Source organism: Lutra lutra, chromosome 5 (genome assembly GCF_902655055.1).
Source record: "Lutra lutra chromosome 5, mLutLut1.2, whole genome shotgun sequence".
In the NCBI taxonomy this organism is placed as follows: Eukaryota; Metazoa; Chordata; class Mammalia; order Carnivora; family Mustelidae; genus Lutra; species Lutra lutra.
In genome coordinates, this window is record NC_062282.1 from 104,521,734 (window position 1) to 104,540,764 (window position 19,031).

General features: G+C 42.2%; 2 protein-coding genes across 7 annotated transcripts in view; one reads left to right on the forward strand and one right to left on the reverse strand.

Annotated features, from left to right (window-relative positions):
- PDE8B (phosphodiesterase 8B) overlaps positions 1–10,405 on the forward strand; it is a 284,085-nt gene extending 273,680 nt beyond the window's left edge. For 4 of the 5 annotated variants that reach the window (XM_047730026.1, XM_047730027.1, XM_047730023.1 and 1 more), the window contains exons 19-22: positions 1,342–1,462; positions 3,776–3,943; positions 6,041–6,170; positions 6,706–9,708. In XM_047730026.1, the coding sequence (XP_047585982.1) occupies positions 1,342–1,462; positions 3,776–3,943; positions 6,041–6,170; positions 6,706–6,815 (529 nt within the window). In that variant the 3' untranslated portion in view covers positions 6,816–9,708. Of the gene's footprint in view, positions 1–1,341; positions 1,463–3,775; positions 3,944–6,040; positions 6,171–6,705; positions 9,709–9,959 lie in introns of those variants that run through there. The other variant, XR_007127458.1, reaches the window with a different exon arrangement.
- Positions 10,406–11,427: 1,022 nt separating this feature from the next.
- WDR41 (WD repeat domain 41) overlaps positions 11,428–19,031 on the reverse strand; it is a 41,623-nt gene continuing 34,019 nt past the window's right edge. For both annotated transcript variants that reach the window (XM_047730029.1, XM_047730028.1), the window contains 5 exons: positions 16,892–17,076; positions 16,144–16,265; positions 15,242–15,330; positions 14,235–14,368; positions 11,428–11,638 (listed from right to left, as the gene is read on the reverse strand). In XM_047730029.1, the coding sequence (XP_047585985.1) occupies positions 11,486–11,638; positions 14,235–14,368; positions 15,242–15,330; positions 16,144–16,265; positions 16,892–17,076 (683 nt within the window). In that variant the 3' untranslated portion in view covers positions 11,428–11,485. The remainder of the gene's footprint in view (positions 11,639–14,234; positions 14,369–15,241; positions 15,331–16,143; positions 16,266–16,891; positions 17,077–19,031) is intronic.

Genomic DNA, 19,031 nt, shown 5'->3' on the forward strand with positions numbered 1-19,031 from the left:
CTGTGCTCAGGTTTGTGAAGTGTAAGTGGGAAATGGTGTTTTCCCTGACTTCTCCAAGTCCTGAGCTGCTTCGTAGGATAAGGAAAAGGAGAAAGAACAACAGTTGGACCATTGTATCAGACATTAAGATAGTCACCTTGCCCTTGTAAGCTTACCTGTACTTGTCAGACTGCTTTTATCTTTCAGAATTTCATTTGGTCTTCAGTGAGTTTATGGACATGTTTTACATACCCCAAAGTAATTAGAAATATTGTCTTACTGATAAGTACAGCAGAATTTTTACCCTTCCAGGAGGACATCCTGCCTTTTGTGTAACTCAAGGAACATGCATCCTTCCTCATCTTCCCCCAGTTCAATGTTTGCCACTTAAAAACCTAACTCATGAGGAGATAGTGTTATTCTAGATGTCCCAGCAGAGATGTTAAAGCCCAAAGGGTGGGGCAGGTCTCCCCTTTCCTGGGCTAAGTGGGCCAGCCGGGAACAGAGAGGAGCAATCCCTGGGGGCCACCACAGGCCTGCAGTCACTACGGCTGTTGCCCGTGGAGCAGCGGCCAGGCTGGAGGGCCAAGCAGACACAGAGCACAGAGCTTACTCTGGCCGCAGGGACCACACTTCAACATGAACCTAACACGCTGGTTTCTAGAAATCTGAGAAAACACGGAGACCAGTTATTCCACTTTCAGAATGTTTCATCAGTGTCAAGGACTGTTTTTAGAACTTTCACTGAAAGAATTTTCTCCAAGAGCCAACTCTACTCAGCTCTTCATGCTGGCTCCTAGAAGTTAGAAGATGGTAGGACCTAGAGAGTTAATGGGGCAGGTTTGCAGTTCCACGCAATACACCTTCAATCTAATGTAGAGCTTTTTCAGGGGAAAAACATGATTCCGAGGCCATCACCTGAGGAAGTGCTGACAAGTCTCTGTAATAGAAACCCGAGTCTGGGCCACCTGCCGCGGGGACAGCTCACCAGGCTGCCGCGCCAGGCTTGCAGGGCAGGGACTTGACATTGCCGTCCACCTCACTGGGTTTGTGTTGCCAAAGGAAGGGAGAAGGAAACCACTTTGTAAAGTAAGTGCCTGCTATGTGACATCGCACACACACACGCACGCACACTCTCACGTCCTATGACGAAGGGTCCGCTGCACTGGGGACAGTGGAACAGCATCAGCAAGTCCTGGCTTACGGGGAAGAGGCACAGGCAGACTTGAGGATCCGCACTCGGTTCCCAACTCTGTGCCCCTGGCTTCCTCCCACGCTGTGGAAGTGTGGGGAGATGGGAGCACGACAGTTCTCATTCTGGACCTGATATGAACAAGGCTCTTTGTCTTCTGTTTATTTTAGGAACCATTATCGAACACTGCGCCAGGCCATTATCGACATGGTTTTAGCAACAGAGATGACCAAACACTTTGAACATGTGAACAAATTTGTGAACAGCATCAATAAGCCAATGGCAGCTGAGGTAAGCATTTTTCCTGTGGTCAGATAGAGCCAAGCACTGTTCTCATCAGAGGCTACTCTGGCCTCAACGCACTTTCTCCTCATCCTGAATCCAAGGTGGCTCTCTGCTCAGAGCTGGTGAAGACGGGATGGAAGTACTGGCCACAGTGTCCACAGTAACCCTGAGCTCCCTGAAAGGAGGGTTCTGAAATAAGGCCTATGGTGACAGGAGGTAGGCCCAAAGAGTAAGACAGACGAGGCCTGCAGATAACAGAGGCTAGCCTGTGTGGGGTATTTTAGAGGATCAAAGCCCTTTCTAATTCTCAGTCATTGGAGACCTCCAAAATGGCTGTTTTTAAGGAGAGAGACCATCCAAGAGACCCTCTTAACTACAGGGAACAAACCGGTGGTCACCAGAGGGACGTGGATGGAGGGGAGGGGTAAACAGGTGGTGGGGATAAGACAGCACACACACCCTGATGAACACAAGTGATGTAGACAACTGGCAGTTTCAGGCATACGATGTAGTGATGCCACACTGTGTATCAACTCTACTGGAATTAAAAGAACTCAATAAAATAAAGAATAAAATAGAAGCTAAAATCTAGTATTGGCGGGAAAAGTGGATATTTTAAAGAACTATATTCCTGCTGACTTGCATTACAAACATTAGTACCTAAAGATTCCATATAGTCAAATTGTGAGTGCTAGTTGAAAACAAAAGCATTTGTCACTTTTTTCTTTTTTTTTTTTTTTTTTAAAGATTTTATTTATTTATTTGACAGAGAGAGAGAGAGGGAAGCAGGATCTCTGCCGAGCACAGAACCCGATGCGGGACTCGATCCCAGGACTCTGAGATCATGACCTGAGCCGAAGGCAGCGGCTTAACCCACTGAGCCACCCAGGCACCCGCATTTTTAAAATTTACTGATCTACCCTAGTTCTGCCTTAAGGCCCCTTCAAACTTGGGTTTTAAAAACATGCACAGAAGGTTCACATCTCTGTCGTTTAAAATGAGCTCAACTGACCTCTGAAACCATGAAGCTGTTCATAGCCCTATAAAATTAGGAAAGCTTTATGCTCATTTCCATTGAGCAGAGGCTGCGTATGTGGATGGATGATGAATGGTTGTCTTCAAAGTAACCTGATGATCAGTAAGGAGACTGTTCGTGAAGGACCCCTCACATGACCAGATGGAGGGACAGTGTCTACCTCATCTGTTCTGCTTCATCTCCTGGGGTCCCACAACGTAATGCCAGGGCCCTCTCTTTTTAGGAGACTGACTTATGGGGGTAAGGATCTGGGGAGTCAGGAGGGGGAAATTACACGGAATTTAGAGTTAAGGAAAGTCACCTATCAAAATAAGCTCCCAACTCTGTGTTGAGATCTATTATTTACAACAGTATGTATTGTAAGCAGTATTTTACCAGTGGTAAGAAATCAGAAAAATAATTTTCAGAACATAATTCTGTCCACTGATGGTTTAATAAATAGATCTAGTCTCAAAATAAAACAAAACCCCTTAAAATGTCATGCAGTTTTTCAGCTTGGCAGAACTCTGGAAATGTAATTGTTTTCACACAATCTGATGTCTTTGTAATCAGAAGATAGCAATTATCCAGGTTTTGTGTAACTGACCTATCATTGCATTTATGTAAGCCTACTCACAGAACTGGCCACTTGGCTCAGGACCCCTGACATCCGTCACTAGGTCTGTACTCCTGCACAACTGGTCTTTCTGAACATGACCAAATACATCCAATCCTGCCCCAGCCCACTTTCATGCTCTTAGTACCCCCCCAACCAAGAATGTACTTGGGTCATGACTCGCCATCATTCATCGGAAAAGCAGCCAGGAAAGCATGAGTGGACAGATGCCTTAAGAGAAAAGGGATGGGACACAAGGTCACAGGACAGAGAGGGAGATGGCAGGCATAAGTAGTAGAAATAAATGAAAAAAGGATTGAAGGGTCCTATGTATGTGTTCTTTCCTATCTTTAATGCATTTTTATAAACCTGGCAGTAGTTTCTACTCATCCTGATAAAACTGGAAGAAAAGCTCTCCTTTAAAATGCCATCCCAAACCACTAAAAACAAAACCAACCCGAGGTAATAGTTACCTCTGGGGAATAGGATGGCAGTGAGGGGATGAGTGGTGACAGGGAGTTTGAGGTTTTAAACTGTTTGTCTTGACTAAGTGTATTATATATGGAATTAAGGATGGGAAAACTTGAGTCCCAGGCAGGTCTGAATGGGCCTGGTTGCCGACCATCTAATGTCTGGCCACTGTGGCCATAATATCCTTTTAACACTAATATGACCATCTGTCTTCCAGATTGAGGGCAGCGACTGTGAATGCAACCCTACTGGGAAGAACTTTCCTGAAAACCAAATCCTGATCAAGCGTATGATGATAAAGTGTGCTGATGTAGCCAACCCATGTCGCCCCCTGGACCTGTGCATCGAATGGGCTGGGAGGATCTCTGAGGAGTATTTTGCACAGGTACACTGCCTCTCTAGGGAAGCTCCACTTCTCTTCTGGAAATGGCTCCAGGTCATGGAACTCTGGAGATTTTCCAGTTGAGTAGCCATCAATTAATACATGAATCCTCCCTAGAAAGGAATGGCTCACCCTGGCCTGAAATAGACTTCTGGTTTGACTGATGTGGCTGGTCACTGACCAAAGTCTTTCTGGGAGAGAGGGGATAAACTGAGCCTCTGGAAGTATCTTTTCATCATCAAAATGTTAGATCCTGAATTTCCACAAACACTGGGCTACCATCCGTTCACTTACCAGGTTATTCTTCTCTGCACTGAGCCCTGTGGGGACAAGATGCACTCCCACTCATGGGCAGCTCATAAACAGTAGGGGAGAGGTGTAGACATAGATAGGTCCACACGTCGCTAAAAATAGGAAGTATCTCCAAAGGAGGTATGGTAAATGCTATCTGAGTTCAGACCGATACGTTTCCTAGATGATAAAAAAAGGAGCTTTGAGGGAATTGGTACTAAAGTTTTGTTTTTATTTTTTGAAAAGATTTAGATATATGGAAATAGGAAAGGACTTCGTGGGAGAGAAAGTATGTGTAAAATTAGTAAGGAAGAAAAATAGAATTTTTATATAAGAATAGCAATATGTAGTTCACTTTGGCAGTGTGAAGGAGTTGAAGGAAAAAAAAAAATCCAGAAACGAGCAGACCACAAGATGCCTTTTGAAATACAGGCCTACTTCCAGGGAAGAGGCTCTGAGGACCGTGGTGCGTATATGTGATAGAAAGGAAAACACGCACGCAGCCCCAAGTCCTACACTGGGGGAGGGCCAGCATAGCAGAGTGTACCACGACGGCGGGATAAAGAATGGTTCATTGTGTCCCAAAGGGGGAGGAGCAGGACAGCCAAGTACTTGGTACGTTAACTGCAGCTTTCAAGGCTGAGAAGAGGAGCTCCAGAAATGGAAAAAGTAGGGCAGGCAGTCTGAGGTTCCCAGAAAGAAGAGGGTTAAGAGTAAAAAACCCGAACTACTCCTTGAACAACAGTGGAGATTTTAAAGATGCCTCATCGATTAATCTGAAATGAGCAAGCTGAGCCAAAAGCTGGTGGGAGGTCATTAATGGGCCTCCCAGGACCCACAGAGGCGGCCTGAAGTCCTACTCCTAATTATTCTCTAAGTACAGGCATGGGAGAGGAACACTTTTAAGTCATTTAATGTATGTTCCTTGTTCAGCTGTCCTTCTCCCAAAAAGGAATGTACTAATGTTCACAAGCATTGTGGCCTAAGAATCACAAGTCAGAACCGAGGCCTCTGATGAGCCGGCCTCGGATTCGGCACACCATCAGGAACATGGGGATCTTAATATTCAGCTCAGCACAGGCCGGCCTTACACAAGTAAACATCCACTCTACTGTGCAAAATGCTCAGGCTGACACGCTTCTGGAGAACCGCATGACCAGTACTCAAACCTGAGCGGTCCCAGTTTGCTGTTCTTTGAAGTAAAAATAGTGTGCTTCAGCTCAACTGCTGAAATGCTTTTCCTCCAGACATCATCATGATGCTGTGCTGTGTGGTGTAAGGGCTTTATGCGGACTTCCCATTTTGTCAGAACACAGAATTTTAAAAGCACATGTACTCAGAGGTCAAAATTCATTAAGATTAAGAATTCTTACTGCTTCAATGAGGATATTGGTAAGTGAAACTGGCTTTTTGAACTTCAGGCACGTGACTCCTGGTACAGTTTTGTGACAGTGCCTTGACTCACGCTAAGGCATAAGCACTGTCCCACCATCACTCCTGCACTCACTGTAAATGGTGCTAGATCGGCAGTGTTAGTACTCAGCGCTACTAGTGGGACTGCGGAAGCCGATCTCCAGAAAGGGGTGAAGAGATCAGTGCTTCAGGAGGGGCTCTAGGATAGTACAAGAGACCCAAGTCCCTAGCTCATCAGGCGGTTGACTTACAGGAGCCTCAGGAGCTTACTCAACCTAGCAAGGTCTTCATGGCGACAGCTAGAGGAGGACCCATGTTCAGAGCTGTTCTGAGAAATGAGATGCTGTGACAGCTCCTCGTGTGCCCCAGCCCTGTGTGTGCTCTCATTTCTCGCAGACTGATGAAGAGAAGAGACAGGGGCTCCCTGTGGTGATGCCAGTGTTTGACCGGAATACCTGCAGCATCCCCAAATCCCAGATCTCCTTCATTGACTACTTCATAACAGACATGTTTGATGCTTGGGATGGTAAGAGCGTTGGTGTTTTGTCACCCCACAGGATACTGTGTTATACTTTATGATGATAACCCTTATTGACACAGGTTGGGCCTAAAGGTATACGTGAAATGCTACTTTTGGTTGTGTGTGTGTGTGGAGATAGCTGCCAGGTGGGGGGAGGGGCGTGTGGGCACCTTCTGCATCCCCAGCACCTTGCAGAGAACCTTATGTACAGAAATCTCAGTGGATGTTTGATAATTGCAGCAATAAGTCTTAACGTCTGGGAAGCAAAGGTTTCCAAAGTTTGCAGGTTTAGCCATTCCTCAGGGAAACTATAAAGAATACCAACAGCATCTGTGAATCAGAGTAGACCAAATACATTTTGTAATGTTGCTAATAAGTGACTGTTTGTATTTCAGAAACTAGTGTTAATAACTTACTTTCCCATGCTTGTATGTGCACTAGGGGACCTCTCTTCCACTTCTGAACCCCAATCTATCTCACAGAGCCCCGGCCTTACATATGTTCCAGTCACCTAACTTGTGATTCTTTGATGTCCTTGCAGCCTTTGCCCATCTGCCAGCCCTGATGCAACATTTGGCTGATAACTACAAACACTGGAAGACATTAGATGACCTCAAGTGCAAAAGTCTGAGGCTTCCATCTGATAGCTAAAGCCAAGACAGAGAAGGGGACCTCAGGATCTGCGAAGGGCACTGTGAATCAGTCGTGGAAATAAGAGGCATTCTTTTCTAGTGAAAAGGACAGGTGTAGGTTAAGGAGTTGGTGTTTAATATTGGACCTTTGAATTATTTAAGTCCCCAAACTGCATTTTTAGAAAGTTACGTTCCGTGAAGAGAAAGACATGTTCTTTTGAACACTTAGTGACAGAACAAACACATGGCAAAATCCTTTGTCCTACTGTCATCCTGTGTGTCCTCATGAAACCATGGAGCTCATTTACTATATATAATAGCAGGACACAGCAGCAAAGACGGTGCCTGTGAGCCCATCTTGCTGGATGACAAAGTAGCTTAGCTAGTGTCTCTTACCATAAAAGTCACCTTCACTGTTTAGCTTGACTATTTTCCTCAAGAGTCTCAGCCTGAAGGATTCATAATACCTAAGGGGAAAAAAACTATATAAAAAATGAGCAAAACAACTAGGACCAAATCACTGATAAACTAGTTGGTTTTGTCACCTCTACGGCTAAGCAGTTCCTTTGCTCAGTGGTGGGACAAGCAAGGTTGACCACAGCCTTGGCCTGGTGAGTGCCTTCTGTAGACTGGTAGCAGTGGCCTGTGTAGCTGTCCTTCCTAGAAAAGGAATTCATCTTAACAGAAAGTACTTCATGATGGGGGAGGGACTAACACCTTCTTTGGGGGGAATCCAAGAGCTTCCCTTATTTCCGGTTTACAGAGGCAGTCACAAGGCACTAAAGTGAGTACATAAAAGCCATTAAATTTGAATGCCCTTGGATAAGTTTTTTTTTTTAAAGAAAATTTATATACATTTGCTGTTTAAAATTTTTATTAAAGTACTCTAAATTTGGTGGGTCTAAGTCCAGAGTAGGTTATGTAGTGTACCATCTAGACATCTCTTTTTGGGGAGGGATGGGGAAGTTTCAAGGTTCAGATGTTTTTAACCTATCTATATTTGAGACCTTGCCATTTTGCTCTAATGATGTAAAGAAGAAAAGACTGCACGATGTGTAAATAGATTGGAAAATAGGCATAAGGAGAAGCAGTAAATACTATTTTATGCTCTTAATTGTATGCTAAAAGCTTCTAAAGCACAAGTGCATATTTTTATACAGCTCTTTTGAAAACTTTCTGTGATCTACATAAAGTCAGACTTGAGATTTTCCTTTCTCTTTTACCAAACAACCCTTCTCTATGTATTGTAAATATCAGAAACTCAGTAAACAAAATATCTTCATTTTCCTTTTCAAATCCTCTGTACTCCATGCTGCATTTTAATGAGGTATAAACAGAGGCTGAATTAGTTTAGTAATTTTTTTCAAATGAAAATTGGAATGCAGAACACTTGAAACCAGTACATGGAAAGAAAAAAAATGACTTATCACTACATAATGTGCCAATGTTTTTTTCTATGTTTTGTACCAAAAAATGAAATCATATATGACAATTCCACGCAGAGAAATGTATCTAAATTATTTTTGTTAGAAAAGCGAATGTGCTTGGTCAGGACAGCAGCTAGCTTTGTGTTGTAATGCTGCACTATGTAAATGTGATGAAAGTGTTTTTGTGAAGTACTTGTAACTAAATCCCTACAGCCATTTTTCATTCCCAACAGCTGTTTTTATTTTATCTCTTTGGCCTAAACTTTTCATTATTTCAAAATTTCGCTTTAGTGTCCTTTATTTCATGAGTCACACATTAAATTCAGGATGTCAAAATCCCATTTTAAGGAGCTAAATAACTTGCCTAGGCTTCAGAAACTTGCTCGAGACAAGGACAGTCTTTACCTCGCCATGTCGCTCTCAGTTCCATTTGGTAAGTAACATTTATCAGATGTTTGACATTTTCTGTATGAATGTTACAGCTTACTCCTTGTAATGTCAAATTAAAACGTTAAAGGCTTTAAGACTGCCAGGTACCAAAGCTTTAACACAGCTACAGTCTTAATCAGTGTGTAATCCTCTGAATTGCTAACTAAATATTGCATTCTTCCATATAGTCTTTCGGAAGGTATAAACTATTATAAATGCCTCTTTGTATTTGTTTCCTAAAACATTTTGTGTTGAACACACCCCCACTAATTGAGAAGAATGCTATCTAATATAGGTAGAAGTCATATTAGACTGACTACTTAACTACAAGTTAGTTAGAAGGTCATTCTTGTACAGGTAACAATGTTTTATAATTCTAAGTCAGGACTGGTTCATCTTGGAGGCAAAGAACAAGCCTTAGGCTGAGAAAGGAATGATACAGTGCCCCTGAAATTTAGGCTCTTGCTTATAATTATGTGAAGACAGCCTGAGAAGGAGGTAACAGGATATTTTTAAATAAAAATGACAGGACCCACTACCTAGTGTTACTTTGGGTGCTTCAAGTTCAGTGTCTAGCAGCGGTCTACACACAACTACTGAGCAGCCATCACGTTTGAGCCCTATTAGAATCTCCCCTCTTTCTGAGTGGGAGGCTTCCCTCCAGAAAGATCAGAGGATTGATGGTGGTACTTAGAGTACTAGTTGCTCCCAAAACTCACCTATGGTTTCTGTCAATCCATGGGAACAGATTACTATCTGAAAATACTAACCCAAAACCTATTAGGAAATACAGAAGTTAACCTGTAGAATTCATGGAAGAGGTCTTACACAACTCAAGAAAACAACTTGAAAAACTTAAAAGACCTCATGTAAAATGTCTAAAGAAAAAGCTAGCTAGTAATGGAAGGAGGTACAGCTATCAAGGAAAATTTTAAAGCCCGAAAATGACTGTGAGATACCTAACTAAAGTGATCAACAACCTGATGCACTCAGACCAGGGCAAAGGGCTAATTGCAAGGTCTTACCTGCATGGGCCTCAGTTTCCTCATCCCTAACATCAGGGGATCAGACTGGCATAGATGACCTTGCTCTTTCAGTCCGGAGGTAGTAGAAGCAATGGTGAAAGGTAAAACTAGTAAAAGCAACAATTTATAAAGATTCCATTAAGGATGAGTGGAAGGAACAGGTGACCTGGCAGAGAGCAAAGGAGCGGGAGTCCTCCTCCATGATAACAGGACTCTTTGATCAGCACTTTAAGCATAACTCCACAATTAACTCCACTTTCTTTTTTAATTTTTATTCTTTAGTACCAAAAGGGAGAAAATATCTGTTCTAAGGCTGGTGGGGTGATAAAGAGGATTAAGTTGGAGTGGTCACTGCAAGTAACTACACAAACGAAGCCTTTCTCAAGTCTTTCGTATTGGAGGATTGGTAAGATCAATCAGGCACTTGCGGCCACGCTGACTTGGGAGAAGCACGTTATCTCTTTACTGCTCTAGCTCTCATCCCAGGCACATCTGAGGGCTGTGTGCTGGTCCGGTCCCACCTAGCTAATAGCCATTCAGCCACTTCACATGGGGGGAGAAAACCACACCCTGGTACGATTCCTATTGACCTGAGTTTATAGGAATTGTAGTAGGTAAACTACAACAAAAGCATTTAAAGAAATTGGCACCATCAATAAAAAAGGTGGAGTTTAACAGTGAGAGACTCAAGTTTGCTCACAGAAGGTTCTTACTTAGTTACTAAAGACCAGGGAGGGGCGCCTGAGCGGCTCAGGGGGTTAAGCCTCTGCCTTCGGCTCGGGTCATGATTCCAGGGTCCTGGGATCGAGCCCCACATCGGGCTCTCTGCTCAGCGGGGAGCCTGCTTCCTCCTCTCTCTCTGCCTACTTGTGATCTCTGTCAAATAAATAAATAAGGGGCGCCTGGGTGGCTCAGTGGGTTAAAGCCTCTGCCTTCAGCTCAGGTCATGATCCCTGGGTCCTGGGATCGAGCCCCGCATCGGGCTCTCTGCTCAGCCTACCTCTCTGCCTACTTGTGATCTCTGTCAAATAAATAAATAAAATCTTTAAAAAAAACACCAGGGAATCTGTAGGATGTAGGATTATATTTATCACAAAGATTCTTAATCCAAGAGGCTCTAAAGAAAACCAAAGAACAAAAAGCTTCTAACAAATGCCACAGTTTTACTGTTCTATTTCCACCTCCCTCACAGGGTCTAGGTTCAGAAGAAGCAGCTCAAACCCAGCACTCACCCCTTGAGCAGCAGCACAAAGCACAGGCTCCTGGAGGTCTCCAGCTGTAAATTCAAGATGTGCTACATCCTACCTGTTATTCAGTGGATTTCTCATTTTTATCCCAAAATATCTTCTATAATTATATTTTCTGAAAAGTAGGCTTGCTAAATTTTTAAAACAGGTATAGTTAAAATACTCATTTTGAGAATAAAGGCAGGTACTTCAAATTTCACAAGGGTCTAAATATGAAAGTACATGTAACTTTTAAAAAATTTTTGTGATGAATAAGAATGTAATTAGAGGGAACAAAATTATACTAAATCAAGTGAGTGAGAGGTTCTGAGCACTACAGACCCATTTCCTCAGTGGTTTCAGGTTACTGCTATGTGAAAAGTCAAAAAACATATAGTGTATTCTTTGGTGAATGTACTAATACTGGAGAAACAACTTGCAACTCTTGATCTGGGGGTTGTGAGTTTGAGCCCCTCACTGAGTGTGGAGATAACTTTTTAAAAAAAAAATACATTACAAATTTGAGTATTACCCTATATTTGACATTCAAGGTTCACACACACGTATTCCAAATTCCTTCAACTAGATGTCAAGATATAAGTCACCATTCTCCTCTAATTTTTGAAATAATTTTAAACTGCGCAATCCAGATTCTCTTTCTCCATTTTTCCACAAAATAATGAGATGGTCAGCAGAGCACGTCACTAGTCCATGATCTTCGAAGTATAGAAACATCTGTAAAGAAATGTAAAGCTACTGATTATAGGAATTTCAAAGAGAAAAGGTGAGGCTAACAGTAGACTAACAGGTGCTTGTAAGGTGGGTAACTTGTAGACTTACTTGAATCTGAACGTCAAACTCCTTTTTCATGAGAAATTGTGTAATGGTCTAGCATTTATCTATATGACATATATTGTATTTTAATAATCAGAACTATAACTTTTTGTGAAGTACATGAATTCCCATAGCATCTTTTCAGTTTTGCTATAATTCTTCAGATTATGTCAGAAGTCCAAGGAGAAGTGCTTAGTTCTACCTCCCCACTGCCATTATTTATGGACACCTGGCTACCAGTAAAATGTCTAAATTCCAATTTCGGCAAGATAAACACTGGCTTGAGCTTTCTAATCAATCCATAAGCATTTACAGAATGCCATGTGTATGCTCTGGTCCCTACCAAGAAGAAGGTTCTAGTTCAGTTGTGAAATCAAATCACATCATAGTCGAAACAAAGACTATGTAACCAGGGTACTAAAAAATGTAGGATTTGCCACAGAAAGAGAAGACCTAGATGAGTAACCATTGAAACTGGCAAAACTTCAAAAACCTAAAACTTCCCAACTGAAGGGAAGGTCATACCTGGTGAAGAAAAGAAGAATTTAAAAAAAGGGCTAATGAGAAGGCAGCAGAGCTACCTCTGGAGAAGAGAGTAGAGCTTGGCAAAGGCAAGAATGAAACAAAGGAGAGAAATACAATATCGAAGAACAGGATGGGAGTTTTCTCTGAAATAATTTTGAACAAAGCAGGATAAGGCCTCAGCTGATGATCTGTAAGTGAAGAGAGGGAGGAAGGGGAGCAAAATACTACAGGTAACAGGATTGGCTAGAAAGTAAGGGTAAAAACGTAAAAGGAATGAGGAAATTCAGGAAGTAGCACCAAAAGGGAGCCAAGATTTTTCTGAAAGAAGCCAGAGATTAAAAAAAAAAAAAAAATGCTTTAATGTCAACACTTTAAGGAAAATTCCTCAGGTCTACACTATGGCAAATATGCCACTATGAAGGTTACCCCCACCATTTTTTTTTTTAAAGATAAATATACTTAAGGGAGACTCCCCACTGAGCAGGGAGCCCGATGCAGGGCTCGATCCCAAGACCCTAAGATCATGACCTGAGCTGAAGGCAGACCCTTAACTAAGCCACCCAGGCGCCCTTACCCCCACTATTTTTTTTAAAATTTTATTTATTTGACAGAAATCACAAGTAGGCAGAGAGAGGAGGAAGCAGACTCCCCCCAGAGCAGAGAGCCCGATGCGGGGCTCGATCCCAGGACCCTGAGATCATGACCTGAGCTGAAGGCAGAGGCTTTAACCCGCTGAGCCACCCAGGTGCCCCACCCCAACTATTTAAAAACCTTTAGTGGGGTACCTACTGTTTTAAAAATAAAGCCAAAATTCACCAGCCTTACAGGCAAGGACATTCACCATCTGATGCAAAACTGCTTTCTCTCCTCCTAGTGTCTGTTCACAGAAAACCACTGCCAGTCTGCTCGTGCCTCCATGTCAATACAATCTTTGCACTTCTACCACATTCTGTTCTCCCCAGTCCCACACTACACAACAGCCACCTAAGCGAAAGCAGAGTTAAAAAGCAGAACAAAAGGAAAACAACTGGGCTACATGTTAGAGGAAAGCAAGGATAAGCAAGACCCAATACCCAACATTAGGGAACTCGGGGGCACAAGGCTATGTTCACCCTCCGCAACCCTCTAATTCCTAAGCACTCACTGTCTACAATCATCTGGGCCTGCCTGAGCAGCTCAGGATAACAACTTACTTGGGCTGTGTCCTTCCTCTCTATAAGACCCAGGAGGGCAAGGATTATCCTACATGTATCTCTGCAAACTCCAGTGTCAAGTATGCTGCCTAAAATCGAGGAAATGACTGGTAAGTGTGGTGCTGCTGCTCCTAAGCATAAACACACCTTCAGCTGAAGAGTAGTCTGCCGCCCCCTGGCTGTGAACCAGGGGAGAACACTGGAAGACGTTCATTACTTAGGGCTCTGCTTATAGATGATTACCAGTTTGGATCATCTTACCTCAAATGATCTTATTCCCTTCATTATAGGCAATATTTTAAATATTATAGTAAATACTAACGTATTTGGATTTCCACAAGTTAAGAGTTGTGTACATATTACAATGCTTAACTAATATTTTCATACATGCACAGCAATAACCAATGCCCTAAGTCTTAGGAAAGCTAACAAAATACGATCCTTCAAAAGAAGGTAAAAACAGTGCTCTGTTCCAGTCTGCAAGGCTTTAACTCTACATATATAACGCAACCCTCCATGAACCCTCTACTACTGTTAGGTCTTCAACATGATTCATGTTGTCATTTCTCAGCTGTCTCCAGCTCCTAAATAATGGTGGTTAAGCCCATTTTTAGAAGCAACACATTCCTTGCTTCCTCACATCATGTCTCTGTAAAGGGGGAGCTTAATTGCACATGCTATAACCTATCCATGTTTAGACTGAGCAAAAACATACAGGAAAAAAAAACAGGTCTTTATATGAATGCCCTAAACCTTTAAATGTCTATTAAAAATGGTACCTCCACGGATGAGGAGTGTCCAATCAAATCTCCAATAAGCTCCAATGAACACGGAGGGGCATTTTCTTGCTGCTTTTTAACAGGCTGGCTGGCTTGTTTGTTCACTCTCCCAAATCCCCACATGTTGAAAAAACCTAGAAAAACAATCATTTTGATCACTTCCAAAATTACTGTGCTCTTCAAATATAAGACCAGAAAAACAGAAAATTGAAATGCAAAGATGTTCTGTACGTATTTTAGTCAAGGGCTAAGGCGATGGTATGAAACGCTAAGCTAGGGTTTTTGTAAATCTGTTACTTCGTTTCATCTTAACTACCAGGTTTGGGGCTCATTTCTTTTACTCGCCCCACCTACCCACTGGGGGAGATGTAGTAACATGACAAAAATGCACTGGGAATCAAAATCTCCTCTCAAAGAGGAGAGCAGTAAAAGGCCTGGATGTCAGTGTCCAAAAAAGGAAGTCACAACACAGATCTATCGACGAAGGGTAGATGAACAGCAACGTGTGTCCAAAACAATATCCCAGCACTTAACCTGACCAGAAGAAACTCCAGAGGTACCAGCACCTGAGTTCTTACACAAAGGTTGCTAATGAACCAGGATTTTGTTTTTCAAACCAAACACCTGCAGGTCAAGAGCTTGTGAGATTATGATACAAACACAAAAGTTTTTTTCCATAAACTGAGTTCGATATCAGTGCTTCCAGGCTGAAAGAACACTTAATTTGATATCTGATGGTACAAATCCTCCTTGCCTATCAAGCATTATGACAGATAATGAATAATTAATGGACCATATGTTCAGAAATGAGAGTTTCCCTGAGAACAATAAAATACTAGTTGACTTGCAGAAAAACAGGTAGTTCTGCATTAAAACAATATTAAGATATGAATCCGAGATCCCAATTAGCATGGGCATCATGTAACACGCCTGTTTGGAGCACAGTGTACAAGACTCCTGCGCCGCACGTAACCGGCAGCCCTCTGCCTATGAGAAAAGACACGCACCTGTTGGGACAGGTTCAGCGGCAAGCTGCTGTTTTTCTCTTAACTCCCAAATGCGTACACTGCCATCTTCTGAGCATGAGACTAACTGCCTGTCAAAACAGAAAATCTGTGATAAAAAGAGAATGCACCATGGAGGGCCAGTGCTACACTTGCAGTGAAAAATCAGAGGAGCCCTCAGCTGCTTTTCTCCAGCTCTTGGCAGGAGCTGACAAAAATCCCAATTTAACACGACTTCACAATGCAAAGTAAAAGCACTCTTTGGGAGGGGCAGCCGTTATACTGTTAAACTGGCTTAAATGATAAATACTTCATCCCATTTTGTAAAACACAGGAGAACAGTGTGTATTACACAATATCCTGATCCGTCCCGCCCCCTTCCCACCTCTTACTCTAGCTCTTGTCAGGGTGGCTCTCACACTAAAAGTATCCTGCATAGAAAATAGTATTCCCTTCCCGTGATTTCATCGCTAGAAACGCAGCGGCCAAATTTATCCTGACAGCAAAGCCCTCACTTAGTAGCCTCACACTACAAGGAGATGACCATTTCTTTCTGGCCATCAACAACTACAATGAAAAGATGATTTTATGGAAAATCTAACAAGAAAAATGAGCACACAGCGCCCAAAAGTCTTTGTCTTTTTAAATAAATACCAAAGTTTAATGTTATCTCTCCCTATAATAAAATTCCATGTACTTCATTTGAACTCTGCTTCTTGTAAATGTTGTAACATATTGCCACAAACTCTACTGTTAGAGACAGCCATGGGTCTTCTCCATTTCCAAAAAAAATTTACCAGGTCAAACCAGGGGCTAGATAAGCTTTGCCACTGGAGAAATTATCTTGGTGGCAGTGGGAAATGTGAGTTTCTTTCATCTGTTATAGAACAGATGAGAATGTGTACCTGTTCGGAAGTTTGGCAGTGTGCAGGACGTTGGAGTCATGGGCGCTTTTCTGGCAAGCAATCACACGCTTCGTTTGAAGGTTATACACATATAAACCCCTTCCAACTGCAGCAAATACATTCTGGTGGGGGGGGAAGTTGAGAAATGGGCATAAAATTAGTACTTGCCACTACACAGTAGAACAGATTTCCAGCCCAGCTTTGACATCAGAAATCCACTGTTACCTTCCCTATTCCTAGCTTTTATTCCTAACTACCGTACGGCCCCCTGAAGTGCAAAGGAAAGCTCAGGGCACTTGAAAGGTAGGAGGACACAACCACCAACACAGAAGTTCTGCATGTTACATGCGTGAGCATCACCTTCCCTCACTGAACTATGACAGCTAGAGAGAGCAGCTATGGCTGCAGAATGGCCCTACTGCGGAAGCTGCTGAGGTACCACTGCAACTGTCATTCACATAACACACTATCCCTGGGACAGTACTTAGCTTCTTTTTGCCTGGACAACATGAGCAAAATTACCTGCACTCCACATCTTAAGATCCTCTGAAGGATTTGCAAAAACATTTTTCCAAATGTATTATTAGAAATACCTTTTTACTAAAACAACTTCAACCTTATGAAGGTCCTCTCACCAATATTTATGTTATTACAACAGCCTCACAACATCTCATTACATCTCATTAAGGTGAGGAGAGCCAGTACTATTGCCAATTCCCTTCCCTTCCCTCCCCCCTTTTTTTCTTACCTCTTCATCCCATGTGAAATGATGAATAGAAATGTCGTTTGGTTTTTGGCAGAGTTTTATTTCTTGCTGGGTGTCCAGTTGTGGAGATGGGTCCCAGAAGTTGCATTCACAGGCCTGCACAGTCCAGTCCAGGATATCCCAGATGATCATTTCTCCAACATGGGAGCCAGTTACAAAACTCACATCTAGGCAGAGTTCATTTTTGTCTCATTAGTTATCATTTTACATAGGTTAAAGGTAAAAAAAAAGGAATGGACTACCTACTAGTAATGCTCTATAAAACAACATTTAGAAGAGTGAAATACCTAGAAGCCAAACAGATATATATATAACAGAACAGCAAGAAAAAGACTCAAGTCTACTTAGTTTTTTAGTATGTGACAACAGCATTTTAATTCAGTGAGGAAAGAAATGCCTCACACTGGATTATCTGGTTAACTAAGTGAAGACTAGAAATAAAAGAACCTTACCTTGGATCATATACTGTTTAGAAAATGGACCCTTCTCTGGTGTCTCTCTTTTCCTGTCACAGTATTACCATACTAACACTTGTGACACCGGATGTGTGCTGGCTTTTCCTACACCAAGCCATTCTGTGACTCTAGCTGAGGGTCCTACAATTTAACTCATTCTGACACTCTACCTGGAGGTAGCATCACATGCCAGTTGCAAGTCCAGGTTGTTACCTGTGCTTCTGACCAATCGGCTCTAAGTCGGAGGTTCTCACAGCGCCCCCTCAGGTTCAACTGATTTGCCAGAGTACCTCACAGACCTCAGGAAAACAGTTTCCTGTTTGCCATGAAAGGATACGATGAAGGACAGAGATGAACATCCAGAAGGAAGAGATCTGTAGGACAAGGTGTGTGGGGAGGGCTAGAGGGCTGTGGAGCTTCCATGTCTCTTCCATGTTCTCTCCAAGTTGGCCACTCTCCCAGCACGTCCACGTGGGGGGCAGTCTGGAAGCTCTCCAAACCCCACACTCTTGGGATTTTTATGGAGGCTTCCTCATGTAGGCATGATCAATTATTAACTCCATTTCCAGCCCCTCTCTGGAGAAGGAGGGTGGAGCTAAAAATTCCAAGTTTCTAATCAGCATGTGGGTCTTTCTGATGACCAGCCCCCATCCAGAAGCCCACTAAGAAATAATGGTCTCATTACAACCAAAGACACTCTTACCACCCAGAAAATTCCAAGAGATTTAGGAGCTTCTATGTCAAGAAATATTAGGCCAAATATTAGAACAAAAGATGCTCCTTGTGTTCTTATCACTTAAGAAATTATGGGGTTTTAGGAGCTCTGTGCCAGGAACTGGGAGCAGAGACCAATGTATTTTTTCTATTATTTTACATATGCCAAAGTAAATTTCAAATATATTAGAGCATTAAAGGTGCTTAAAGGAGGGGCACCTGGGTGGCTCACTAAGTTCAGTATTTGACTCTTGGTTTCAAGCTCAGGTCATGGTCTCATGGTTGTGAGCTGAGTCTCCTTCCCCTGCTCACTCAAGTGTATGCACTCGCTTTCTCTCTAAAATAAGTAAAATCTTTTTAAAAAGATGCTTAAAGGATTGAAAAAACAAAGATAAATGCTTTTATAAATGAGCCGTGCTAAAAAGCTCTATAAAAGGCAGGGTGGGGAAAGATTTATGCGTAAATATCTACTTAGCAAAAAAAATCATATTTAAAGGACAACTCAGATGTCAAAGTGGGTTTGCTATACTTGATACATAAGGAGCTCCTAGAAACCACTAAAAATAAGACAAATACTCCAGGAGAGAAAATGGGGAAAAGACCTGAACAGGCAAAACAAAAAATACAAATGGTCAGTAAAGATGTGAAAAGTTACTCAATTTCTTTAATAATCAAATCTAAAAGCAGGAAGATACTACTTATTGATGTGAAAACTGGGAAAGATTTAAAAAAAAAAAACAAAAAACAGGAGAATACCCAATGCTGGCAACAGCATAGGAAATCAACACATTTCGGGCCTACTAATGTACTAGTACAAACTGCTATGGTCCTTTCGAGTTTGTTGATATGCATCATAACCTTTAAAGAAAAATGTAAACCCACTGATCCAACAATTCTACTTCTAGGAATTTATCCTTAGGAAAGTAGATAAAAGATATATATGACAAGGTTAT